The 27,800-nt window shown below is 45.2% G+C and overlaps 1 protein-coding gene across 2 annotated transcripts in view; it reads left to right on the top strand.

Moving 5' to 3' along the window:
• The window catches only part of LOC147726036 (putative N-acetyltransferase camello), a 37,016-nt gene extending 10,783 nt beyond the window's left edge, over window positions 1-26,233 (top strand). For both annotated transcript variants that reach the window (XM_086960149.1, XM_086960150.1), the window contains exon 2: window positions 20,962-26,233. In XM_086960149.1, coding sequence (XP_086816275.1) covers window positions 20,989-21,660 — 672 coding nt within the window. In that variant the 5' untranslated portion in view covers window positions 20,962-20,988 and the 3' untranslated portion in view covers window positions 21,661-26,233. The remainder of the gene's footprint in view (window positions 1-20,961) is intronic.
• The last annotated feature ends 1,567 nt before the right edge of the window (window positions 26,234-27,800 follow it).

Here is a 27,800-nt window from a genome sequence, read left to right on the forward strand (position 1 = left end):
GTCTCTCGATCTGCCGGCCTTCTAATGTCTGCACATTCTGCACGGCCAGGAACTGCGACAGTTGCCTTCACTTATATACAAATATAGCTCACCAGTCTCAAAAGTCAAAGCACATGTCTGCACGCCACCTTTTCACCAATTTCCAAACCAACAGTTTCTGCAACATTCAACGGAAGGCTGCAGGTCACAAGTTCACCAAATTTCATCCCAACAGTTTCTGCAACATTCAACGCCATGTTGAGGTCATAGGTTCACCATACTTCATCCTAACAGTTTCTGGAACATTCAAAAGCAAGTGCAGGTCACAAGTTCACTATTGTTTAAAGTTCAGAACAGTACCTTCCAAATGCGAGTAGCAGATGTGGTTGCGCTCCGTACGTCTGATCGTATCCTATGTAGTGTACGTCTCAAACATTATTTATTAACCAATCAGAAACATACTTTTTCACGAAAGTAACATGCATCCTAGTTTTCACTACACAATGTTCTTCATCATCCAATCCGTTATCGTTTTCTAAAAAAAAGCTTCTTCTCCACCTTTCAACATCTCTCATTTTACCAATGGACTACATTAGCTACAAACCTCTTTTGATTCCTTTCAGCCATACCTTTCTGCCCATTTTCCCTTTCTCTCCCTCTGCTCCTTCACTCGTTTTCACTAGTTTTTCTACCCTTTCCACCTTTCACCTTTCTGCCCTTTTTTGCATCTCTGCTCTTTCGGCCTTATTTCTGCTTATTTTCCATTTTTTCTTTATCCCTTCTTTTCTCCCTTTACCTTTCCCCGCTGCTGCTGCCCCCGCGGCACCCCCCCCCCAGCGCGACCAGCCCAATCCAGCTCCTCTCCCCGCTCCCGCCTCCCAGCTGTCCAGCCCTCCCGACCCCTACTTAATGGCGGCCACTGCTGGTGCACCGAAGGCGCGTCAAAGGAAAGCATGTCTCTGCCGTCCGCGACCAGCACCAGGAACCCTGGACCTCCGCCCCACCAACACTAGGACCCAGCAGCACTCCACGCACTCAACCCAGGCTGCAACAACAACTGCAAGCTAGCATCACCAGCCGACACCCATGGACCCTTCAGCTGTCACCGCTGCCGGCACACCTGCAGCACCGCCAAGAACACGGGTCCAGCACAACCCGCCCACAAGAACACAACCGAACCGAAGACCCTGCAATGCATCCTCCTCAACGTCCGATCCTGCCACAAACACGCCACAGAAATCTGGGACCTCCTTGACAGCACCACCCCGGGCATAGCATTCTTCACCGAAACCTGGACCAACGCCACCTCAGGACCGGACATCGCCATCGCCATCCCCCAAGGATACAAGATCTACAGGAAGGACCGCCCCACCCAGGAGGAGGAATTGCCATCGTCCACAAATCCAGCTCTGCCTGAGCACACTCCACAGAACTGATGTAACACCTTCACTTCAAGATACTGGCCAGCCCCACTGCCGCCCTCCGAGGAACCCTGCCCCCTGGACACCCCGCGGACCCTTCGCCAACTCCATCACAGACATTATCTCCCCGCAGGCCATCGCATCCACCAACTACACCCTGCTGGGAGACCTCAACTTCCACCTCGACAATCAACTGGACCCCAACACCACATGCCTCCTGGACAACCTCCACAACATTGGACTCTGCCAGATCATGACTGAGCCCACGCACTCAGCAGGACACACCCTCGACCCCCTCTTCACTACAGGAAACTCCATCACCTTCAACCACACCACCGAACTCCCATGGACCGACCATCGTTGCGTCCACTTCACCTTCAGAACACCCACCATCCACAGACACCAGCACCTGCTTTCACAAAGAAACTGGACCAAAATCACAGACGACCAACTCATCTCCTCACTCAACAACTCCACCCATCGCGGAAAACGACGACCCCAACACCGCAGCCCAAACCCTGCATAGATGGATCTCGGACAGCACCAACACCATAGCCCCCCTCAAGAAAAACAACAATACCCATGCCAAGAAAGCCAGATGGTTTACCACCGAACTTCGAGAGTCCAGGCGCACATGCCGCCGCCTCAAAGGCCTGGAGAAACACCAAATCCACAGAAGCACACAACAACTTCAGAGCCGCCACCAACGCTCACCATCAACTCATCAGAGAAACGAGGAAAAAAGCGATTGAAGACAGAATCTCCACCCACGCACACAACAGCAAGGAACTCTTCAGCATCATCAAGGAGTTCGCCCAACCCACCAGCGAGTCTACCGACATCCCTCCCTCACAAGACCTCTGCGATAAACTCAGCACCTTTTTCCACCACAAAATCAAGAGCATCTACGACAACTTCGACGAAGACAACCAACACACTGAACCCTCACCAACCACCCCCGACACCCGGAAACCAGCGATTGATGACTGGACAGCCCTCACCACCAAAGACACACTGAAGACAATGAAGTCAATCCACTCGGGGGCCCCCACGGACCCCTGCCCCCACCACATCTTCAACAGAGCCACTGACACCATCGCACCCATGCTCTGCCACACCACCACCCTCTCCTTGGCGACCACCTTGTTCCCCGATGACTGGAAACACGCCGAGGTCAACCCCCTCCTGAAGGAACCCTCAGCGGACCCCACCGACCTCAAAAACTACAGACCCATCTCCCTGCTCCCTTTCCCAGCAAAAGTCATCGAGAAAGCCATCAACAGCCAACTCGCCACATTCATTGAAGAACACAACATCCTCGACTCCTCCCAATCCGGCTTCAGAAAAAACCACAGTACGGAAACCGCCCTCATCGCCGCAACAGATGACATCCGCACCCTACTGGACAAAGGAGAAACAGTAGCCCTCATCCTCCTAGACCTATCAGCGGCGTTCGACACAGTCTCCCACCGCACCCTAATACACAGACTCTACGACGCAGGAATCCAGGACAAGGCCCTCGACTGGATCTGCTCCTTCCTCTCCGGCAGGACGCAACGGGTCAGACTCCCCTCTTTCCTCTCAGACCCCACACCTACCACCTGCAGAGTCCCCCAGGGCTCCTCCCTCAGCCCGACGCTCTTCAACGTCTACATGGCTCCACTTACCCCCATCGTCAGAACCTACGGACTCAACATCGTGTCATACGCAGACGACACCCAGCTCATCCTCTCCCTATCCAACGAGCCCAACACCGCCAGACGCAACTTTCGAGAAGGCATGGAAGCCGTCGCCAAATGGATGAAAAACAGCTGCCTACAACTAAACACCAACAAAACAGAAGTACTCATCATGGGCCCAAACCCCGACGCCTGAAACGACACCTGGTGGCCCACCGCCCTCGGAAACCCGCCAACCCCCACAGACCACGCTCGCAACCTGGGAATCATCCTGGACTCCGAGCTCAAAATGGACCGCCAGATCAACTCTGTCTCATCTTCCTGCTTCCACATCCTCCGCCTCCTTCGTAAGACCTTCAAATGGATCCCCCTCGAACAACGAAAGACAGTCACTCACGCCCTGGTCACCAGCAGACTCGACTACGGCAACGCACTCTACGCCGGAATAAACAAAAACCTCATCCGCAAGCTACAGAACATCCAGAACGCCGCCGCAAGACTGGTCCTCAACCTGCCAAAACACTGCCACATCTCCCAGCACCGGCGCACACTCCACTGGCTCCCCGTCGAGGCGAGAATCACCTTTAAGATGCTCACCCACGCACACAAGGCCCTCCACGGCACCGGACCAGCATACCTGAACAGGCGACTCAAATTCCACGCACCCCAAAGGACCCTACGATCAGCCCAGCTCTCCTACGCCGAGGTCCCCCGCACCAGAAAGACCAGATCGGGAGGCCGTCCTTCTCCTTCCTCGCGGCCAAAGCATGGAACGCCCTTCCGCTCCACCTCAGACAGACAATATCGCTCCCCATCTTCGCAAGAAACCTCAAAACCTGGCTCTTCGACAGACCCCCTCCTTGATGGAATGGAACCTGCACCCCCCCCCCCCCCCCCCCACCCCTAGCGCCTTGAGACCCCTACGGGTGAGTAGTTGCGCTTTAACAAACTCCTGATTGATTGATTGATTACCTTCAAAATGCTACTAGGGATCGTAGGACACCGCTATGTTTTCTGTTGCAAAAGGTATGCTGAACACAGACGCATTAACAAAGACCTAGGTTTACAAAATATGGACATTAAATGGTTTACACAGAGAGGATTAAAGTGGCACCAATTGCTACCTTTGGTTAAAATCTCTTTGCATCTCCAACCCCCTGACCTCACAATTGTGTACTTTGTTGGCAATGACCTAGGCACATTGACTTGGGTAGGTCTGGAAATGCTCATGAAGGATACCTTTGGACAATTCATGTTGCTTTTGCCTCAAACTGTCTTTGTATACTCCAATATAGGCCAAAGATAGAAGTGGAAATGGTCAAATAAATTCTGTCCTCAGATTGAGAAAGCTAGGAAGAATGTCAATAAATCTGTGTCTGCATACCCCAGAGATCACCCTTAAATTTTACGTATACCTCCAAACAGATGCTGCTCCTCGGAGCGGAGAGGGAGAGAAGACACGTGCCTCCCCCATATCATTATAATTGTTCCAAGGAAGTGGCGGTCCCTGTGACAGAAGTAAACCCTGCATCATAATTAAACATTGCTCCCGGGAACTGTCCCACCCGGTGGCTTAATTAAACAAAGCCCTCAACACCACGCTTTGTTTTTCTTTTTCCCCGATGTGATTTCCAGTCCCTACGCGAATCCCGCCAAAAACATATTTATGTGCAGTTCCTCGGAGCAGAGCGGGAGGTAAGACGCGCCCCCTCCCCCCATATCCCCATATTTGCTCCAAGTAAGTGCTGGTCCTTGTGACAGAAGTAAACCCAGCATCATAACTAAACATTGCTCCCGGGAACTGGCCCACTCGGGGTCTTAATTAAATGTAGCACTCGACATCGCTCTTAGTTTTTCTTTTTCCCGCCGTGATTTCCAGCCCCAATGCGAATCCCGCCGAAAACATATAAAAATGTTTCTTTATGTTCTGCCTCCCTGTTCTTTCCCCCTTTTCCCCCTACTCATTTCAACGACTCACAAAATGGCTGCCAACGCTTCCTAGTTTGAAGTGTTGGCAGCCAATCCCAGGCAAGCTCGTGCTCGGAAAGCCTCAGCCAATCCGATCTCACAATTTTCAAATATCGATATCTGTAAAACTTTAAATATCTCAGAAACTACTGAATGGATTTATACTATTAAAACAAAAGCATGCATTATGGACCAAGAGCTATCTCTGCCAAATTTGGTGTAATTCCGTTCAGCAGTTCGGGCTGTAGCCGTGTCTAAAGTTTCCCCCTTCACGAATCACCCCCCAAAATTTGAAGGCAGGAGCCGACCTGAATAAACAATTAGTTTTGAAAATTTCGTGAAGATTCGTCAAACGGCGCCAAAGGAATTGGCAAAACCAAAAACGCTTTTCCTATGGAAGCTAGGGTATAACTACCTACTGGCAACCCCCAATCTGTCTGTCTGTCTGTCTGTCTGTCTCTCTGTCTATCTATCTTAGACGTTGTCCGGGTATGAATTGCTGTCGGCCAGAAGTATATTGTTTTGTAGGATTTTGTTTTGATAGCATTTCTTATCTGTGACAGGCCTGTGAAATGCTCCGATTCACAGTGCACTGCTGATGCACTTAAGAGTACCCGTTCAGTAGTGTGTGAACTCGAGTTTCCCTACATTATTTTTCCTTGCAATATTATATAGCGCGAACTCGACAACATGGCATGAGCACAATTTATATTACAGAAGAACACATTAATTTGTGGTAGGTAAGGGGAGACAAAGCGATTTGCCTGGAATCACAGGATGTTGAGCTGATGCCGAGATTCGAACGTAGCTCCCCAGCTCTAAAGTTCGCTATTCTAGAACTTGTGGCGGGAGGTGTGTCTAAAAGTGTATGTCGGTGCTGGCCATCAATGAGAGAGACCTGTGCATTTTTCAAATGGGGGGGTGAAAAAATATGAGTATGTTGCTGGAGATGTGGGCCTCCATGCCACCGATGTACTTACCGGGGAGGGTAAACACCCATTATTCCGCAACTTTCTTTCTGCATACCATCACTCCGCATACTTTCATTACGAAAGTACCATGACTCCGTAATGCTATTATAACGCATGGCATTACATTTTATGTTTTTACCATGCATACATTTACAATGAAATTAGTTATAATTGCATGAATGGTAAAATCATGTTTTTAAAAAAAATCATTGGATAAGGTAAGTATGGGTATAGGGGTATATGTTTTGGGGTACTGAGGTATATGTTTTGGGGCATTTGGGTATTTTAAGGGTTCAGATATAGTTTTGGGTTATGGGGTACAGGGGTAGTTTTAGGGATAGGTATGAGTTTTGGGGTACAGGGGTATTTTAAGGGTTCAGGTCTGGGTTTGGGTTTTGGGGTGTTGGGGTATTTTTAGGGTTAGGTTTGGGTTTTGGGGTACAGGGGTATTTTTAGGGTTCAGGGCTAGGTTTGGGTTTTAGGGTTCAGGAGTAGGTTTGGGTTTTGGTGTACAGGGGTATTTTTAGGGTTCAGGACTAGGTTTGGGTTTTGGGGTACAGGGGTATTTTTAGGGTTCAGGGCTAGGTTTGGGTTTTGGGGTACAGGGGTATTTTTAGGGTTCAGGGGTAGGTTTGGGTTTTGGGGTACAGGGATATTTTAAGGGTTCAGGGCTGAGTTTGGGTATTGGGGTACAGGGGTATTTTAGGGTTCAAGGGTTGATTTGGGTTTTGGGGTACAGTGGTATTTTTAGGGTTCAGGGCTAGGTTTGGTTTTTGGGGTACAGGGGTATTTTTAGGGTTCAGGGCTAGGTTTGGTTTTTGGGGTACAGGGGTATTTTTTAGGGTTTAGGGATAGGTTTGGGTTTTGGGGTACAGGGTATATTTATAGGGTTAAGATGGGTTAGTGTTTAAGGGTGTTGGGGTATTTTAAGGAGTAAGGGTGGGTTATGATTATGGGGTGCAGGGGTATTTAAAGGGAGCAGGGTGGGATTTGCACATGATATGAGACATGGCATGAAGGGCGGAACATACCACACGCCCCCAGCGTGTGTCACACCCCCAGCACATGCCCACAGCACAACGCAGACACGCCCACAAGGGACTACTTTGCTGGCACGGTTCTTTTACCTTTTAAATGTATATGGTGGGCGTCTGTATAACCTATGTCTTTCTGCTGCAACTGCCCTTTCCAACGCTGCGTTGGGTGTTGTGATTGGTGCTGTGGTTCCTGAGATTACCCGCCTCAAAGGTTTGGGCTCTCTCTTTATTATATTAGTATAGATAGATATATTTCATTTTGCCATAAGAAAATTAGACCCAGTCACTGGCTGATTGGAGTTACACTAAATTTGCCAGAAAGTGAGCTCTTGGTCCAGAAAGCATGCCCTTTTGAGCTGGTGTATTTCCATTGAGTAGTTTTGCGAAATCTAGGCTCAAAAACTTTGTATATTTCACAAAGTGAAAGATCTAAGGAGATGAGCAATCTGTAGATAACATCTGGATGGCTGCTACCACATTTATTTATTTATTATATTTCTAGAGCACACTGTCACCAACCACAATGAAATGATTCTTGAATTTGCTGAATTTTTCTAACCCACAATATTTTCTTATTTGAAGACCAGTTGTATATACAAAGGTCAGGTATGGCGATGGGCACCTGCTTTGCTCCCAGCTACGCGAACGTGTTCGTGGGATGGTGGGAGGAGCGGGTGCCCAGGAGCTGTGTGGTTGGACAAGACAGGGGGGAGACAGTGTGTTGGCACCATTACATTGACGATTTATTTATCGTATGGCACGGTGGGACAAACGCAGCAGAGGAAGACATCAGGTTACTTTACTTAACAATGACCGTAACCTGCATTTCTCGGGTTCAATTAGTCCGGTGGCAGCGGAATACTTGGACCTGAGGGTGTTTGTCGAAGGAGACCATCTTCACACTGCACTCTACAGAAAGGAGATTGCTGGCAATTCAACACTCTTTGCCAGCAGCAGCCACCCTCCCCAACTTGTGAGGAGCATTCCTTACGGCGAACTCTTGAGGCTATGAAGGAATTGCTTGAGGGACTCAGATTTCGAGGCGGCTGCCTCGGAATGCTTAGCGCGCTTTGCAATTAGGGGCTATGGTGAGGAACTGTTACAAAACACACTGAGGAAGGAGAGAAAGATTCCGAGGGGGACTCTACTCACCGCCAAAACCCATGGAGGTGGCCGTGAGAAGAATGCAGCTACCAACAAGGGGAAATTTAGGTTGATCACTCCCTACTCATCAGGTGCTAACGATCTCAGAGCCAGGTTAAAAAAATGAACTGGCATATTTTGCAAACCGATAGTGTACTGAAGGAAGATCTACCGGCATATCCACTGTTGACCTTCAGTAAAGCGAGGTCTTTAGGAGACATGCTAGTCACCAGTCGCTTAGAGAAACCCATATCCAAAGCGAAGACTCTTAAAGAGATGAAAGGGTTCTTTCCCTGTGGGCGCTGCAAGGCTTGTGCCGGCAGCAAAAGAGTCCTGTCCTACACAATACCAGATACAGGGAGAACAATGGCCATCAAAAAGTTAACAACCTGCAGTTCACAATTTGCAGTATATTGCTTGCTCTGCCCTTGTGGCTTTCGCTACATCGGCAGTACAATCAAGGAACTAAAATTGAGGATACTAGAGCATTTGCGGGTAATCGAAAAGGTGGATCCTGCCTACCCAGTGGCCCGGCACTTCGCCGAGGCACACGGTAGGGATCGAGACAAACTTCAATTTTTTGGTTTGCACACCGTCCCACCTAATGCCAGGGGAGGTGATCGCCTGAGAAGACTCCGTAGGCTGGAGTCGAGGTACATCTTAGATCTCTCCACTAAACATCCCGGAGGGCTCAATAGTGGGGAAGAGATGGCGTTTCATTTAGGAAAGTGATGTTACATCTTTCACGTACATGCACCATCTCTGAAGGGACCACCCAAACATATAGTGATGGCCTACTATCAATCTGTTAACCCTGTGACCAGTGAATCTCATAGCTTCGCCTGAGAATCGTACATGGAATCATATATGGAATGATGTGTTTACATATACAGACAATTTTTTGGTCTTTTCTTTGATCTGATTTGCATTTACTTATTTATCTAGTTATTAGGTTGGCGAAAACATCACACAAGCCATGTAGTTACTGTTATCCGAATTGGATCTCATGAATGAAATCTTTAAAATGAGTAGATTGTATTTATTGATAGAACCAATTTATTACATGTATCATCATTGTATTTTGCAACTGCCCGTGCAACTTGATCAGCTCATATGTTGAATTTGATGAATTAGTGTATCTTTCTCGGTATGTTTAAAGTGTACTATAATCATGATGGGACAATCTTGACATAGGACATTAGCCGATCCACAGTTTTATTTTCTGTCGATATCTTTAGACATATGCAATGAATAGACCCTCCAACCATGAACACGTAATCCATCAGTGGACGTAGTAAGTCTTTAATATATGCAATATGGCTTTGGAAACACATTCCAATATGGCGCTCATGGTGCTGTTTGAGGGGTTAGTCCTATGTCTGTGTCCATGATTAAGTTAAACTTTATTAACATGCTGATTGTTTGGTGTAATTGAAACACTGACAAAGGCAGCACGCCGAAACGCGTCTGTGCAGTTTCCCTGAATAAACCTTTTTGTGGTTTCTACAGTCCTCCTTGAGTGCTGTGCCTTTTCTGTAAAGACAAGAAAAGTTTGAGCGTAATATATATGTATATATATATATATAATATAGATATATATATCTATCCATACTAATATAATAAAGAGAGAGTCCAAACCTTTGAGGCGGGTAATCTCAGGAACCACAGCACCAATCACAACACCCAATACAGCGTTGGAAAGGGCAGTTGCAGGAGAAGGACATAGGCTGTACAGACGCCCACCATATACACTTAAAAGGTAAAAGAACCGTGCCAGCAAAGTAGTCCCTTGTGGGCGTGTCTGCGTTGTGCTGTGGGCGTGTGCTGGGGGCGTGACAAACGCGGGGGGTGTGTGGTACGTTCCGCCCTTCATGTCATGTCTCATATTGTGTGCTAATCCCACCCTGCTCCCTTTAAATACCCCTGCACCCCATAGTCATGACCCACCGTTACTCCTTAAAATACTCCAACACCCTTAAACAGTAACCCATCTTAACCCTATAAATATACCCTGTACCCCAAAACCCACCCCTAACCCTAAAAATACCCCTGTACCCCAAAACCCAAACCTAGCCCTGAACCCTATAAACACCCCTGTACCTCAAAACCCAAACTTACCCCTGAACCCTAAAAATACCCCTGTATCCCAAAACCCTAACCTAGCCCTGAACCCTAAAAATACCACTGTACCCCAAAACCCAAACCTACCCCTGAACCCTAAAATACCCCTGTACCCCAAAATCCAAACCTACCACTGAGCCCTAAAAATACCCCTGTACCCCAAAACCCAAACCTAGCCCTGAACCCTTAAAATACCCCTGTACCCCAAAACCCAAACCTACCCCTGAACCCTAAAAATACCCCAAAACCTAGCCCTGAACCCTAAAAATACCCCTGTACCCCCAAACCTACCCCTGAACCCTAAAAATACCCTGTACCCCAAAACCCAAACCTAGCCCTGAACCCTAAAAATAACCCTGTACCCCAAAACCAAAACCTACCCCTGAACCCGAAAATACCCCTGTACCCCAAAACCCAAACCTAGCCCTGAACACAAAAAAATACCCCTGTAACCCAAAACCCAAACCTACCCCTGAACCCTAAAAATACCCCTATACCCCAAAACCCAAACCTAGCCCTGAACCCTAAAAATACCCAAACACCCCAAAACATATACCTCAGTACCCCAAAACATATACCCCTTTACCCATACTTACCTTATCCAAACATTTAAAAAACATGCTTTTACCATTCATGCATTTTCAACGAATTTTGTTGTAAATGTATGCGCGGTTAAAGCATATAAAATGTAATGCCATGCGTTATAATGGCTTTGCGGAGTCATGGTACTTTCGTAATGAAAGTATGCGGAGTCATGGTATGCGGAAAGAAAGTTGCGGAATAATGGGTATTTACCCTCCCCGGTAAGTACATTGGTGGCACGGCGGCCCACTTCTCCAGCAACATACTCATATTTTTTCACCACCCATTTAAAAAATGTACAGGTCTTACTCATTGATGGCCAGAACCCACATACACTTTTAGGCACACCTCCAGCCACAAGTTCTAGAATTGCGAACTTTTGAGCTGGGGAGCTACGTTCGAATCTCGGCATCAGCTCAACATCCTGTGATTCCAGGCAAATCACTTTGGGCCTCATTTTTGAAAAGTGACGCATCGCTGCGTGAAAACAGCGATGCGTCACTTTTCACTGCGCACTCCTTGCGACATACCTGATGCGTCATATTTAATGTATGACGCATCATGTCGCAAGGAGTTACAGATACGTCAGTATTTCTGACGTATCTGTAAGCGCAAAAGTGACGCATTGCTGGAGTGTGTCACAAAAGTGACGCAACTCCAGCAATGCGTCCTTTCACATGGGGCCAGCCCCATGTGAAAGGGCTTGCGTCAGTCTTACGCCTGCTGTGAGGCAGGCGCAAGATTTTGACGCAACAGCGTCCTCAAAGTGACGCAGTGAAATCTCATAGATTTCACTGTGTCACTTCTAAGAGGCTTTTTGCGGGGGAACGCCCCCCCCCCCTGCATACATTATACCTGACGCAGGTATAATGTAGCGAAGGGGTTTACAAAGTGACGCATCTGCTTATATGCGTCACTTTGTAAATAGTGCGCAACAGGAGGCATGTTTTACGCCACTGATGCGTCACAAAAAGTGACGCATCGGAAGCGCAAAACTGCCGCAAGGCCTCATAAATGAGGCCCTTTGTCTCCCCGTGCCTACCACAAATGAATGTGTTCTGTAATGTAAATTGTGCTCATGCCATGTTGTCGAGTTCGCACTATATAATATTACAAGGAAAAATAAAGTAGGGAAACTCGAGTTCACACACTACTGAACGCGCACTCTTAAGTGCATCAGCAGTGCACTATGAATTGGAGCGTTTCACAGGCCTGTCACAGATAAGAAATGCTATCAAAACGAAATCCTTCAAAACAATATACTACTGGCCGGGGGATGGATGGAGATATATATATACACACTTTAGTTTTGCGAAATCTAGGCTCAAAAACATTGTATATTTCACAAAGTGAAAGACCTGAGGAGATGAGCGATCTGTAGATAACATCTGGATGGCTGCTACCACATTTATTTATTTATTATATTTCTAGAGCACACTGTCACCTGGCAGGCATCCTGGCGCTAGCACTTTCAGAGACATACCAAGTATAGGGCCAACACTGCAGACAGCCACCTAAATCTTCGGAAACAGCCATGTTTTTACCCTCTTTCTAAAAAGGAGGAGATCACTAACTTGTCTAAGTTCCAGAGGCAAAGCACTCCAGAGCTTTGCAGCTGACACCTCAGAGGATCTGCCACCTGATCCCACTTTCCTGAATCTAGGTACCTTTACTAACTTTGCCCAGAGGAGTTCTAACGGGGACATACCATTCAAATTTATTTTGGAAGGACACGGGCCTGAACCCATTCAGGGCTTTGAACACTAGGCAGAGAAATTTAAACTGGACTCTTGTCTCAGTGGAAGCCACTGCAATTCAGCCAAAGCCAAAGAGGAAGAAGACCTTCTGGGCCAGCCAAGCACTAATTTGGCTGCCGTTGACTGGATCCTCTACAGCCTATCAAGTAGAAAGTTAGGAGACTCAAGCAACAAGGCATTGCAGTAATCTAATCTACTGAGAATAGTACTGCGTGCTATTAATGTGCAAGCCAAAGGGGGGAGCAGAGGAAAAATTTCCTCAGCGATCTAATAATGGCCAGATGGCAGCCGACTGTTTACGTCACCTGCGCTTCCAAAGTTAGTTTACTGTCCAAGATCACGCCCAGGTTGCGGACAGTCTTTACAGGCTGAATGGGAGTTGGAGTGTATATGGGCCAGAAATTACTAGGAAGCCTGGAGGGAAGCCTTTCCGTAGTACAGTAGAGCACCTCCGTCTTATCCGCATCAAATTGCAACGAGTTTTCCATCAACCACAATGCCGTGTCCCGCAAACAGCTATGAAACACTTCCAATTAAGTTGACTGATCTCCCTCCAGAGAGAGAATCAGCTGTGTGTCATCAGCATAATTTATGATGTTAACATTATGCTTTTTGATGACCATCATTAGTGGTTTCATGTAGATATTAAATAAAATGAGACTGATGGCGAAGCCCAGCGGTACACTATGCGTGATTTTGGTAAATGCAGATTGATGGGGGGAGAGAGACAATGCTTCTCAGCAGGATTCCATGGTTGACCGTGTCGAAGGCGGCTGACAGGTCAAGCAGAATGAGTACTGCTAACTGACCTCTGTCAGACCGCCTCCTAAGTTCGTCCATCACGGTCACCAAGGCTGTCTCGGTACCATGGGACAGCCAAAAACCAAAATGGACCTCCTCCAATAAGTTATGTTGTTCCAAATTTGGAGAGAGTGCTGCTAACTACACGTTCCAAAATTTGTGCAGGAAAGGGCAAGAGAGAGATGGGCCTTTAATTTTTAGGGCAGTCTGGGTCAAGGGAAGGCTTTTTTAGCAAGAGTGTCACCACAGCTTGCTTCCATTGAGATGGAACCACTCCATCAGTAAGCAACTGATTACAAATCTGATGGAGTGTGGGAAATAGCTCGGCCTTAAACTCTTTCCAGATTTTATAGGGCAGCGGGTCTAAGGGAGATCCAGAAGGAATCCCACACGCTAGTCCATACAAATTCTCTGCTTCAAGGGGCAGAAATTCAGATAAGTGGCTAACTGGACCACCTTCTAAATTAACCCCCGCCGCCTCCACACCTGTTCCCATAGTGCCCACCATCATGGCATCTCCCGCCTCAGATTGAGGAAGGACCCCACCCAAATCATCAATGATCATTTTTATTTTATCATGAAAGAACCTAGCCAGGTTCTCGCATAGTTCTTGGGAGGGGGGTGTCACATTCTTGGCACATTCAGGGTTAGTCAAGCTGTTCAAGATGTTGAAAATGCTTCTAGAACTATTAGGAGCATTGAGGATCAGTGTGGAAAAATGTTCTGCCTTAGCCTTATCGATCGTCTTCTTATAGCCCCCCATCTTAATTTTCCAGGTGCGCTTATCCTCCTCATGATAGCCATGTCTCCATCTCCTCTCAGCATGTTTAAAATTAAGTTTCAGATTTTTCAAACTCTCATTAAACCACGGGGCCGAGGGTCTGCCCCTCTTATACCATGTTTCTTTAAATGGACTAGAGAATCCAGGGCCAACGTGATTTTTGAACAGGGAGCAGAATAATTCTCCTCAACTTGAAGATCAGAGGTGAACCAATCTTCAACCAGGAACAACGGGTCTAGTCCCCTTTTATGTAAAAGAGCCTTCCAGTCTCTGCTCATATTTTCACACCGGGGGTCAGCTGCCCGAGGCACTTGCATAGCAAAGTTCACATAGAATTTAATCAGGAAGTGATCTGTCCAAACCAAAGGTAAAACTTCCCCAATGAACAAATGATTAACCTCTGAAAATATTAAGTCCAAGATATGCCCACCACTATGAGTGACTTTAGACACTTGCCGAAAGAAACCAAGACCTTCACAAGACTGAAGGATGTTAGCATAACCCCCATCCAGGGGGCCATTTAGCCACAGATTAAAATCACCTAAGATCACCAATCTACGGTGAGTAGCGGCCATATTAGTAAAGGTCTCCAGCAGCAGCTGCTGCTGCTGTATACTAAAGGCCCCCGGGGGTCTATAGCAAATGATCCCCGTTAGAGCCTGGCCAAAAATATCTTTAATGACAAAACCTAAAAGTTCAAATCCCGGGACCATATCAATGTCTATAGTAGCCACTTTTAAGGTGTCCCTATGAATCAGCCGAACCCCCCCACCTCTCCCCCTAAGTCTTGGTTTATGGAAAATCTTGTAGCCAGGGGGGCGCGCCAGGCCAGGATCAACCTTCCAATCAGAGCAGGTCCAGGTCTCTGTCATGAACCGCACTTCAAGTTCATGAGCTTCCAGCAGCAATTGAATGTCCACCTTATTCTTCGGTAGCGATCTAACATTTAGGAGCCCACAGGAAAGAATGCCCTTAGCCAGAAAATCAGACAAAGGCAAGGCCGACTCATCAAAGCAAAAGGCCCCCTTACCATAACCCACTACATCAATGTGGCGAAGTTCAGCACTAGAATAACAAAGCAGACGGTGCCCAATGTCAATGCCCACATCCCCGAAGGCAGGAGAAGCATGGCTGGCGCTGGGTGCGTCCTTGGTGTGGACGGGCGCATACGGGCTTGCCTTTGGCACGCCGTCGGCACGCCCAATGCAATTTTTAAATCGGGTCCAGCCCCCAACAACTAGACCGCCAAATCCAAGATGGCGGGCTCGCTCACACGGACGGCCCGGCCAATCAAGGAGAGCGGGATACGTAGAATGACCCCCCAGCAGCCAACTAAGTGAGTCCCAAGTTTTAAAATAGTTTTAGAATAATAAAAAGCAGGTTACCACTGCCGGGCAACACTCAACAGCATATACATGCACGTCCTCTAAAAGAAAACTAATCGAACGCATTAACAATGATGTGATGGCAGGCATTTAATTTTTGTAATTTTACCATTAATTTGTGGTGGATCTGCGAATCCGCAGTGGTGCTGTTCGCACGAAATGCATAGGGTTTATGAAATACACTCGTGAATATCTGTTTAGATTGTAAAAAAGTCATTATGAAGATGAATGATTTATCATGAAAAAAAGAATTGAAAATTGAGCTTTGATGTAACAGCGAGAAACACATAACATTTGTGAAATATGAATAAACAAATTTGAAACTTAATCCTTTCTGGATATACATTTGTTTACTTTGAATCAAAAAAGTGAAGATTTCTTTATCTCCCAAAGGAGTGCAGTTGGGTCTACTCTCAAGTTTGACAGTACAGACACAGGATATTATACGATAACTCCCCATAGGTCGGAGGGAGCAAACCCACCAGCACCCAAGTATCAAACATTGCAAACGACAATTGGATTACATACTTCAAAGGATCACAAACAGAGTGCCACACAACCCCATTTGTTTGATACCTGGAATGGGTACAGACTGGGAGGCCGGCAAGCCTGAAGGACGACTGAGGGCTCCCTCTGCTACCCCTAATGTTAAACATACTGTGGGTTTCCCCATGTGGCCACCATGCCACCTTCACTTTTAAAAATAATAAAAAGAATTGCTAGCATTGTCACCATCTGAGTGGTTTATGGCACCGCTTGCTGGGAGCAGACGGACCCAAGGGGGCCCAGGACCTTACCCTGAGGTCCCCATCATAAATTATGCTGTAGGGTGCCCCAGATGGGCTCCATGGCACCGCAGTTGGATTAAAAAAAAAAAAAACAAGCGTGTTGCCTGCTGCTGCGCAGCTCATGGGGCTACTTCCAGGGATCTGGCATGGAACTAGGGGTCTTAGGGCGCCCCTGGACCCCCACTAAAAAATAAAGATGTGGGTGTCCCAGGTGGGCAAAAGTTCACCCCAAATAAAGGGGGAGGGGAATAAATTATTTATTTCTTTAATAATATTTATTATTTAAACCTTCCTAGTTCAATAATTGCTGCACAACAGCATATTCTGCAGGGGCTTCAGGGAGCAACGGGCATATGTTAATTGTTGTGAGGACTAATCTAGCATAATGGAGGAACTGTCCCTTCCTGTTGGACCTGGCCCTTTTTGCAGGGTCCCCCCCAGATTTTTGCCTTCTGTTGCTGAACCTATTTTTGCATTACAACATGTTTTCCCTTCTAACCAATGGTATAGTGTGTAGTATCTTTGTTTTATGCTTTTCATGTCATCCACTGCTCCACCAGTGGAACCCTCTAGCTATAATGTAACATAGAATTTTGGTGTATGAAATCCACAGTTGGAGAAGTGCTGAGCGCCTTGCTGGCTGCTCCTGGTGGGGTGGTATTACTGATCTTGAATAAATCCTCTTGAACCACATCTACCTGCGTGGAGTGATTACTTCAATTTTATGGCGACGAGGTCTTCTAAGAACCACGCTTGTTTACTTTTCAAGACCTTCAAATTCAAGTCTGGAGTACCTACTCCCAAGCTAAAGCAACTCCACTGCCTCCAGCTGCACTTACTCAACTACTGGCACACATCAGCCCCACCAGTGACCTCCCACCGGTCGCCCTATACGCAAAAGTGCCAGTTCCACTCTCTACGCAACTCAAGTCTCTGCCTGCTGTCCCTACAGCGTCTGTTTCTGCGTGCAGGGTCTCAAAAGCTCTGTTCAAGCTGTTCCTACAGTGTCTGCAATCAAGGTAATTGTTCTGCCCATCCTCGTCGCCAGAAAATTGTGGTAATCTGGTCCACGCATGTAGATGTGTTTGAAGAGGATTTATTCAGGTTAGTTACAAGATCAGTAATACAGCCCCACGAGGAGCAGCCAGCATGCTGCTCAGCCCTTCTCCAACTGTAACCTACCACGCTCAACATTCCATATTACATCATACAGAGGGAATCTCACTGGCAGAGCATGAACCACATTGCAAGCAGGACACTACAAAGTGTTTGTGCCGGCTCCCTAAAACATGGTACAATATGCAGACACCGAATTCCCACATTTAATTTACTTGTAAGTTCCTAATAAAAGATACCACATGTACTCAAGACTGTAACTTAAATGCTAACTAGTGGGCCTAGAGCAATCATTCTGCCACTCTCTAAAGTCGCCTTTTAAAAAAGTCTCAGGCCTGTCACTGCAGCCTTGAGTGCAATTATAAATGAACTTTTCAACCTGGCAAAATAAACCTTTTTCCAGGCCTAAACTTTCCTTTTTAATACATATAAGTCACCGCTAAGGTAGGCTATAAAGGCTTATAGGGCAGAGTTCATTGTATTTAGAAAGTAGAATGTGTGTTTAAGTTTTACATGTCCTGGCAGTCAAAAACTCCTTAAGCCTTTTTTTCACTAGTTTAAGGTTTATCTCTCCCATTGACTAACCCTGGGTTATCTTATTACGTTTACTATGGGAAAAAATATTTGATTGGGAGCAGGTAGAAATGTGCAGTTTAGACTTAAATGAATTGTAATTTAAAATCCTCTTTAACAATAAAGTTAGATTTTGAGTCACATTTTATGAAAATGCTAATTTTATATAGTTGTCATTTTCTTGTTCTAACCACTTTTCCCTTCTGAGAGTATCTTGTGTCACATGACTGTGAATAGGTCTGCTGATGGGGTTTGTGTATTCCTTCCAGGCAGTGACACAAAGTGGGATTAGGCGTGGATAGGATGGCTGGAGATCGAGCTGGACCCAGTTCAACTTACTTTTCAAACGGAAGTGGCCTCCTGCATACACAAAGGAACCTGGCACTAGCGATTTGTCACCCCTGGCTTCTAGGAGTCTTGACAGGGTAAGAGTAGAACTTTCCAGAACCAGATGAAGGAGTAGTATTCTTCAAAGACTGGCACCAGGTATACATATTGGACCTCTTAAGCCACTTATCAACTACACTCATAGACTTGTTGACATAACAGAGAAAGGATTTCCTTGCCCCCCCCCGCATTCCTCCCCGAGGTCCTCCCTGCATCTCGAGGTCTGTCTTGTTCACCAGAGAACACTGCTTGAGGCCTGCCTTGTTTCCCAGGGGACTGCCCTGATGCTTGGGGCCTGCCCTGCGCTCTGAGAAGGAAGTCTGGACGTGCTCTTTGCATTGCGAGTTACCGGAGTGATTTTAAAGGCCACAATAAGTTTCAGAGGCCTCCCTCCAACTGCCCAGCTGATATGCTGTTCTGGATCTACAACAGGACATGCCTGAGCCCTGGCACCCTTTGCTGGAGTGTGTTCCTAACCACCTTTCTGTGTTTCCCAAGGTCCTAGACCCTTGGCTGGCATTGGTTGAACTTCTGTGAAAGAAAGTGAAATCCTGACATTTTAAGCCGAGTCTTTGACACCCACGATGACCTCCAATGCGAAGGTCCATTACATTGACTGCCAACAACGTCCTGTAACTCGAGATCTGCACTTCGTGTTACAGCAACAACAGCCTGCAGTGATCGCAAACACAAAGCTTCAGCAATAACAATCCGCTATGCTTTACCAGCTCTTTCTGCTACAGCGATGACAGCTGGTGCCCCTGGCTTGCCGTTCTAGCTGCATCAATGACCATCCACGATGCTCTCCCTGCTTTTCGTGGCCTTCTTCACAACAAACAGAACTCTTTGTGCAAGACTTTGAGAAGATCACGTTTTCAGCACAATTAACCTGGTCCCTGTATCCAGCCTGTGCTCCATCACAATTGGCCTGTACTCCACCCTCTAGCAGGACCAGATGATTGGGAGTGGTGCTATGTGCTTGTAGACTCTATATTGCCTTAAAACTTTGAAAATGAATATTTCTAGTATCATTTAAATATTCAGATTTACTCTATTTGTCTAAATTGGTTTGGCATTTTTCTTGTGTAGTGTTGTCACTTTCTTATTGTTTGTTTGCTTCATTGCCTCTAATGTAAACCTGACTGCTTTGTGCTTGGCTACCAGAGGGTTAAGCACAGGTTAATTTAGTGATTTTTTTTAGTTCACCCTAACAAGGATTGTGGTTGCTGTGAGTGAGGCTTCCACCCCTCTCAACTGAGAACCTGAGTTCTTACACTTCCCATCTCATAATTCCTCCTATGCCTGTCTCAATATCAGAAATTTCTTATTCAGGAATAAGTCCCCAACTTTGAGGCATCTCCCCTCTAACCAACTATAGAAATGTATATTAAATGCCCTGCCCCAGCTTCAGGTACTATAGAGGCATTTCCATTGTGAACAGTGGCCTCTAAAGAACCCTTATCACCCTATGCCACTGTTATGCAGCCCCTCCAGACCCCCATTCCTATATAAGCAGTTCATCATATCTGCCTGCTAACAGTGGGCCTAATTTAGATCTTGGCGGATGCGTTAGTCCATCACAACGGTGATAGATATACCATCCGCTGAAATTTAAATCCCATTATATCCTATGGGATTTATAGGTTGGCAGACAGGATGTCCATCACCGTTGTGATAGATTAACCCGTCCGCCAAGATCTAAATCGGGCCCAGTATCTTTTCACATTTGGGGCCTTCATTGTTCCAGTGTACTATATGGTGTAGCAGTGATGCCGTGTAGTATAGAAAAGTCCCGGGACGCCCAATCCCCCCCTCCGCACATGGGAGATTCTGTGAATCCAGTTTTATGTAGCTCCTCTTTCTAGCACACACAAATGCTTTTCAGCCATCAAAATGTGTCAGCAGGAATGGGGAAAAGTGTATTCTGAGACATATACAGGCATCGGGGCAGTTAAATCATCTGTGCAACAGAAATCCTACCCATAATCGAGAAGGTCTGCGCTCTTCAAATCTCGACCAATTTGCTCAATCCCTCAATCTCTCTGCCCACATTAAGAGTATATTGGGTTTCTGGGTCATTGTCCAGACACCAAAAACTATTTTTTCCATTCTAGTCCCTTTCCATCAGGGTTTTCCTGTTCACATACGCTCCAGTGACCCAGGAGGGACAGTTAGGACTTACTTTGGTGAGTACAAAAGTTCGACACCGCCCCAAACTTCTCTAACACATTCAGTGACCCCATCTGCAACCCTTCCTGCACCCCTCCCCTTTCCTGCTAATGAACGGGACTGAGTGGTCTCTTTCTATTTATTGATGGAGGTCAAGGGTCATTTAAGGTAACTTTCTGGAATGTCCTCAAGAGGTTAAAGAACTATGATGCTTTGTTCATGTGATCACTATAATTTTGGCAAAATTATGCCTTTGGTACAGTTTTCAAACACTCATCTACTACTTTATATTTTACTTTTTAGGAACTCTCAGATTTGGACTGCTGTACCATGGCTGGCTACATTATTCGGGAATACAAGGACACTGACCATGAGGCGGTGCGCGCCATGTTTGCTGCTGGAATGCTTGAACATTCTCCAGCCACTCGCAGCTTTATCCTGAAGCGCCCAAAGATCCAAATGTTCCTGCTTGGAGTGCTCCTGGCTTTCTTTGTTCTATTTCAATCTTACCTCCTAGCCATCACAGCTCTAGTCCTCTCCATTGTAGCTGGCCGTCTTTACCTAGACTTTGAATTTCAAGGATACGTCCAGCAGTGTTGCAAAGAAGACCTGCTAGACGTACAGGAGTCTTACATGAAAAGGGAAGGGGCCTGCTTTTGGGTGGCGGAATCTGAAGGGGAAATTGTTGGGATGGTTGGTGCCCAGCCACCCCAAATACCCAATGGTGAAAACACACTGGAGCTAAGACGCATGTCAGTGGGGAGCAGGTGTCGAGGACAAGGAATTGGCAAAGCTCTCTGCAGAACAGTCATTGGGTTTGCGCGGGAACGTGGCTGCACAGCGGTGATCTTGGATACATCTGTGGTGCAGTATGCAGCTCATAAGCTGTATGAGAGCGTGGGATTTCAGAAAGGCAACAGCCAAATATATCCATCATTTATGGGAAAAGTGGCAGACTTTGGTATCATTCGTTTCAGATATGACATCCCAGCGTCAACGTGAAGCATTGCTGGGAAGTACTTTAATAAATTAATGGTACCCAATGTTTAACAAACAGTTATGCTTTTGGTAACTTGCTTCACTGACTACTGCATGCCCATCTTTAAGACTTGAGACGTGAGATGTTCACTGTGTTTTCCTTTTTCATCTCACTGAATCGGACAGAATTGTTGCTTTGATATGGTGTAACTTGGAGAGATACTGTACCACAATGTGCCTTTTGCTCTGGGGATTTGATTTATTTTTTGTTATGGCTTCCTGCTGTCATCAAAAATCCTTTAAGAGGTCTTGGCCACAAGAACATCTGTCATTTTCAGTCTGACACTGGTCCTCAATCCCTTTTCCATCAGTCCACTTAGGGTACTGATGCTTCTATGTCGCCAACATTCCAACCAAATCATGGCCAACAGAAGGTTCAGGGGGGCTGTGATATGAGCTGAGGACACTTTTTGCAAGGAGGCTGAACTGAAGACTGCACTACTGGGGGCTTCCCATCAAAGCCTTGAAGCACTAATTGTGCTTGTGTTGGATTCTTTATTGGGGTGCAGATTACAGTAGGTGCATGCAGGCGACCTTAATTCACTATCCACCAGCAGTCTCAGAGCTGTCCCAAGCAGACTGTTTCCTAAATCCCACAGGACCACAAGCATTTTGTGCACACGTGTCTAACTTTATCTACCTTTTGAAGGTAGACTTTCTTTGTGATGTGGTTCTAACCTGATACTTGGTACCTAATCCAGGATGTCCCACATGGTGTGTGTTGCCTAGAGCATTTGTTCTGTGTACATGGCATAAACCTGTGCTCTTTAGTGTTGCTCTATTTTGGATTGTTTATTGTAATTAGGCATTGTTCATAAAATTGTTATTGTATGAGAGGCGGATTGTGTCTCTTCATACATGGCTAAACCCATGAATAATGTTTTACTACGTTGTATGAATACTAAACTACTCTGAGAAAGAGAGGAATTGGAGAGTATGCTCACCAGCTTCTTATGATGTACCACGGTTCACCTAACCACAAACGAAGAAAGCTGATAGCAGCAACGAATGGAATCCCGAATCAAAAGCAAACATAGAATTAAGCGAGAATGAGTGAAAACCAAGCAGAGCATCTAATATTAATACATATTCTAGAGGCAAGAGAGAGCTCAGGCAACCATTCAGCAAACACAACCAAATGGTAATCCAAGAGTCAATGCTTCAGGCAACCGGTAAGCAAGCGACACCACTTGTAATCCAGATAGCAGGTCAGAATTCAGGAAAGAAGGCAAGGAAACCGAAAAGCAAAGGTGCAGGACACACCAACAGTGAACAAACTGAACGAAAGTCAAGGAGCCAATAAAACATGAAAAGGTTGCCAGACACCTCTCCAAAGGGAGTGGACTGCTCATAAGGCCCTGCTACAACTCATTACCTGGAAGCCTCTTACCATGCCCTTCATCAGGGAAAATCCTCCAGTGGCAGTCACCAAAGACCAGCCCTCCACAACCTTCCTTGCTTTATGAACTATATTCTATGGCAACCAGCCCGAGATGTGAATCTGAGTCAACTTGACTATGTAAGAGACACATTTGTGATGTTACAGACTTTGACCTTTTTTACAGTTGATCCAGGCTTATGGTCAGTCCTTCCAGTCTTTTAGAAGTAATGCTGACATCTGATTGGATGTGCTCCAGGTCTACCCCTCTTTCAGAGATGACCCTGACATGTGACTGTAGTGCTGCCTTGCTGCCCCTTGTCCTTACTAACACCTTCAACCAGTTTTGGGTGTACGATGACCATATATGTTGGAAAATGTACATGTATGTCCTAGTCATGGATATGCTGGAAGCAGTGATTAACAAAAAAAGTATTAAAAAAACAAGCCCCTTCAACCAGAACAGGCGTTTTAGCCAGTAGCATTCTGCTCTGTGGGCAGTTTTATTTTTTCCACATTAAATGAACTATCTAAAGCTTCAGCTTGTGAAGTGCATTTGTCTTACTAGCAAGAACTGGCTGCTGGATGAGTGAGCACTCTTGAAGCAGAACAGTCTGGAAATGAAATTTAGAATCACAGATGGCACAATTGACCCTGCTTGAGATGAAACAGGTTGAAAACATTGCTCCAAAACCTGCATGAACATAACATACCAGAGACGGTGGTTGGCCTCTGAGGTCTTATTCAGGCAGGGAGCACATTAATGTAGTGGTGAACAACAACTTCCATCTCTTGATGCTGAGAAGGGTTCTATTTCTTGTTATACAGAAGTAGAACCTTCCTCAGCATCCTGAGTTATTACAACTAAACCACAGAACTGAACTTTACAACAGGTCTGGTGGTGTTTCTATAGGACAATTGTAATAATCTCAACATTAGTGTCCCAAAAAAGCATTTCAAAAATGCAAAATAATGTAACATTTTATTTCAAGACTCTTCTGTTGAGACAGGCCCACACCACTCCCAGCCTACAGTAATTTCACTGGTTTCGATTTATAGTTAACTGAAGTAAGTATAACCTGTGCCCCTGCCAAGCAGTCTTCTCATCAATTATGTCATTTCAGATGTCACATTGATGTTGTTTGTTTAAGGTGGCATGAATGATGTAACATGTGAGATAATAAGCAGTGCATGACAAGGGTGTGGTTTATAGTTACTTCAGTTAACTGTAACTGGTGAATTTCTGTGTACTTTTGGACTTGAAATGAAACATTATTACAGACCGTTTCATCTAACTAGAACATCACAACATCACGCTTGGAATTTAAGTGAATTATTCATCTTTTTTTAATGTAAAGTAAGGTACAATAACCTATAAAGATTTGAAGGAAGGAGCGTTGTATTCAAAAAAAGTCTTCAGTTCAATGCTGTATTCCAAAGTTTCATTTTTGCAAAATTCATCTATCAGCAACTGAAGATTTATTCCAACAGCACAAATGTCCAATTAAATGTGGATTCAGTAATCTAATTTCATCCAAATCAATGTTGTATAGATAATTTAAAACAGCCAGTGTGTTTCGTTCAGTATGGACATCATCAGGGCTGTGAATACGTTTTTAAAGAAATAGAAAAATACATTAGGTATTGCACCAATCTTGTACAAAATAAACATGCAGAATAAAAACAAACCTATAACAGATTACTCCAAATTCTCATTGTGCCTGCCTGTATACTATTCTAGTCATAACATTAATCAATTAGGTACAAAAATACAATCATTTAAGTATCATTGCCAAATTTAAAAAGTTCATTCAATAATAGAGCTTACGGTCACCAAAAAAGGAGATAACTAAAACATTGCAGTAGCCTACCTCACAACAACAATAATCAATCAGGGGTGCGGTGGCCTCTACTCAGTGCCTAGATCCAGTACATCTGATCCTTGCCGCGATACCCAACAAAATTCAACTGATAAATTCTCTGGTAGTTTTGTGCTAAAGCGTAAACAAATGTGAAATAACAGGATATAAATCCCAAGCACAATACATCTATTTTAGATCAGAGATAACACATTATATGTCTTTCACGAATGGTCACTGCATCAGAGTCTGAAGATATTAACTACGTCCAAAATGTCTATTTCATCTAATATGCAGAGTGACCTAAACCTGACGATCAATCATAGGAACTGCAAAGAATCGTAACCAAATACCCACAATAACGACTTCTTATTCTATTAAGGCCTGGATGAAGTGACTAGTGTAATTTTCAAATTTAGATCTGAAAAAATGAGTCACCAATCATATATCCAATGTATTTTGTTCCAAAGTCATCAACCTCAGTCCAACATTCAGTGAAGACTGCAAGGCTTACCTTGAGAGTGTGAACGAGGCAGAGACGCGGCTCCGTCGACACGAAGAACACATCCAGTTCTGGGGAAGAATCGAGTTACCCTATGCCCGTTCTATGAAAGTTTTAAAAACTATAAGAGACAGAATCAAAATTGCCCAGTAGATCGCACAGACGAAAGAAAGAAATCCCAATACAAGGAGCTCCTGCACAAGGAGAGAGGACGTAGCCAGTAAAGTTTGCAGACTCACAGTGCAACGCTACGCAGACCCCATTCTGGATCGTCTTCCACATAAAATGGGGAAAAGGTGCAAATAACCGCTCTTTGAAACCCCAACAAAAGAAGTCCTGAAGAAGGTGCCACAGAATCAAATGTACTGCACCGAAACGCGTCGACGCATGTTTTCTGTTATAGAGAATCCAATCAGGGCCTGGTAAACACTGGATAGACATGCAATATTGTTACTAATGTTTACATAAGTTAAAACTACATAGGCCTGTGGATCTATTGATATAGAGTGGCAGAGATATCCAGGAGCCATAGCAATACTAGGGGTTCTTTATGGTGTATGTTTTGTCCCATGTTGACTGTCTATGAACTGCTGAAATGTTACACATATGTCTCTATTGGTTTTGTGCATTTTTAACTGTGACTGAAAAGTATTGGTTCTGTGTATTTTTTAATTGTGTTTGAAAAGCATTGTTTGTGAGTGGTTGTGATTTTTCAAGGGATTCACTTTGATTTTAATTGTCTTGTATTTTAATTGCTCAGATATATGCTTTTTTATAATAAAATTAGATTGTGAACGATTTTATTTCTTTGTGGAAATCAGTATATATTCCCTAGAATATAGTGGACTATAGGTCCTTCCCCGTGTTTTTGTAAATGCATGTCCACACGGTTGTGTGAAGTTCATTAGTGCACTCCAGGGATTTCCCCTTGACTTGTCAACATTCAGTGAAGACTGCAAGGCTTACCTCCCAAATAAAGCATCCAGTATAATTCACGAAAAGTTTAACAGCAACCATTTTCCACCATCTGCAAATGAAGAAAATACCTAATTATTTAATCAGGCTGCTAGAAACTGTAGTAGAACCTCACTAATCAACAAGCCCCCACGCTCTTACCTAGACAAAGCGGCATTCAATTCCGCGAGATCCAGGCCGGCGATGCTGGGTACGTGTACATCCACTGTGTACCGTTCTGGAGCCCAGTCTTTCTTTAAAAAGATATAATAACCCTACCTAACTAGAACATCACTGTAACCATTGTTTTTTCAAGTGAATTTCTAGTTTCTTTAAAAGTGTGGGCACGTCCTGTTCCTAACCCTCCTAATCCATCTGAGATCCACTTGCTGGCCAAACCCCATGGTCTTGCAGCCCCCCAATGCTCTGCCCCCTCTGTTCACAGTTCTTCAAATGAACTTAGAGTGATCATGCTGATTCTTTTTATTAGTACCACAGTTCTGAGAAAGCATATATATATTTTGACTGCAGTGGCCCTTATTACCTATTTTTTATAGTCTTGTATGGCACAGGGGCCAAGTCCCCGCGTCCTAAAATGGCGGCTGTAACTTTCTCTTCATGTTGCAGCCAGCCAATACAATTTTTTTAGGGCAGGGTGTCTATAGGAAGAGAGCTCTTTGTTTTGCTGGTAACTTTTGCACTATTTAACTAATCTGACCAGAACTTTCCCAAAAAGTTTTGCACTGTTTTGTCAAGTGGGTGTTTTTAGAAAAAGGGAAGGCAGGAGAAGCAGGTCCCAATAGTTGAATTTCCCATGTTATCTCCCGGACAATACTTTGCTCTCCAAACGGCTGAACAGAATGAAACCATTTTTGCAAAAAATGTGAAATTAACTCAGTGAGCTTTTTGTGATTTTGTATACATTGGTCAGCTGTTTGAAAAATGATCATTTAAAGAGCAGCTCAGTTTAGGTATGAAGGGGTTAACACTCACAAAAACGTAGGTATATCCGAACAGATGGTTCCGTAGGACTCCTGTGGGTGTTCATCATTATTGAATATTTGTTTTTTTAAAACCCTCTAATTGGCTGAGGGAGATTTTACTCCCATCAGCCATTTCAGTACCATGGTACTGGTGCCAGTACTGCGGTACCAAATCATCTGATTGATTGACTGGCTGCAACTCTGAACATAATGTTGCATTCCCCAGAAGTCGGGAACCCCAATGATGAAATAAAATGAAAAGGCAAAAAAGGGAGGTAAGGTGGGCACAGTGGGGTTTGTCTGCCTACGACGAGTTGGGAGCAGGACTAATTCACTGCTGCACAATGCTGAAGGTTGCGTGCCATGGGGAGTTGCGCACAAGGCCTGGCTGGAGGCATGGTCCTGCAGCCAGCTTCCCAATGTGCATA

This window comes from Lissotriton vulgaris, chromosome 3_1 (genome assembly GCF_964263255.1).
Source record: "Lissotriton vulgaris chromosome 3_1, aLisVul1.2, whole genome shotgun sequence".
Classification (NCBI taxonomy): domain Eukaryota; kingdom Metazoa; phylum Chordata; class Amphibia; order Caudata; family Salamandridae; genus Lissotriton; species Lissotriton vulgaris.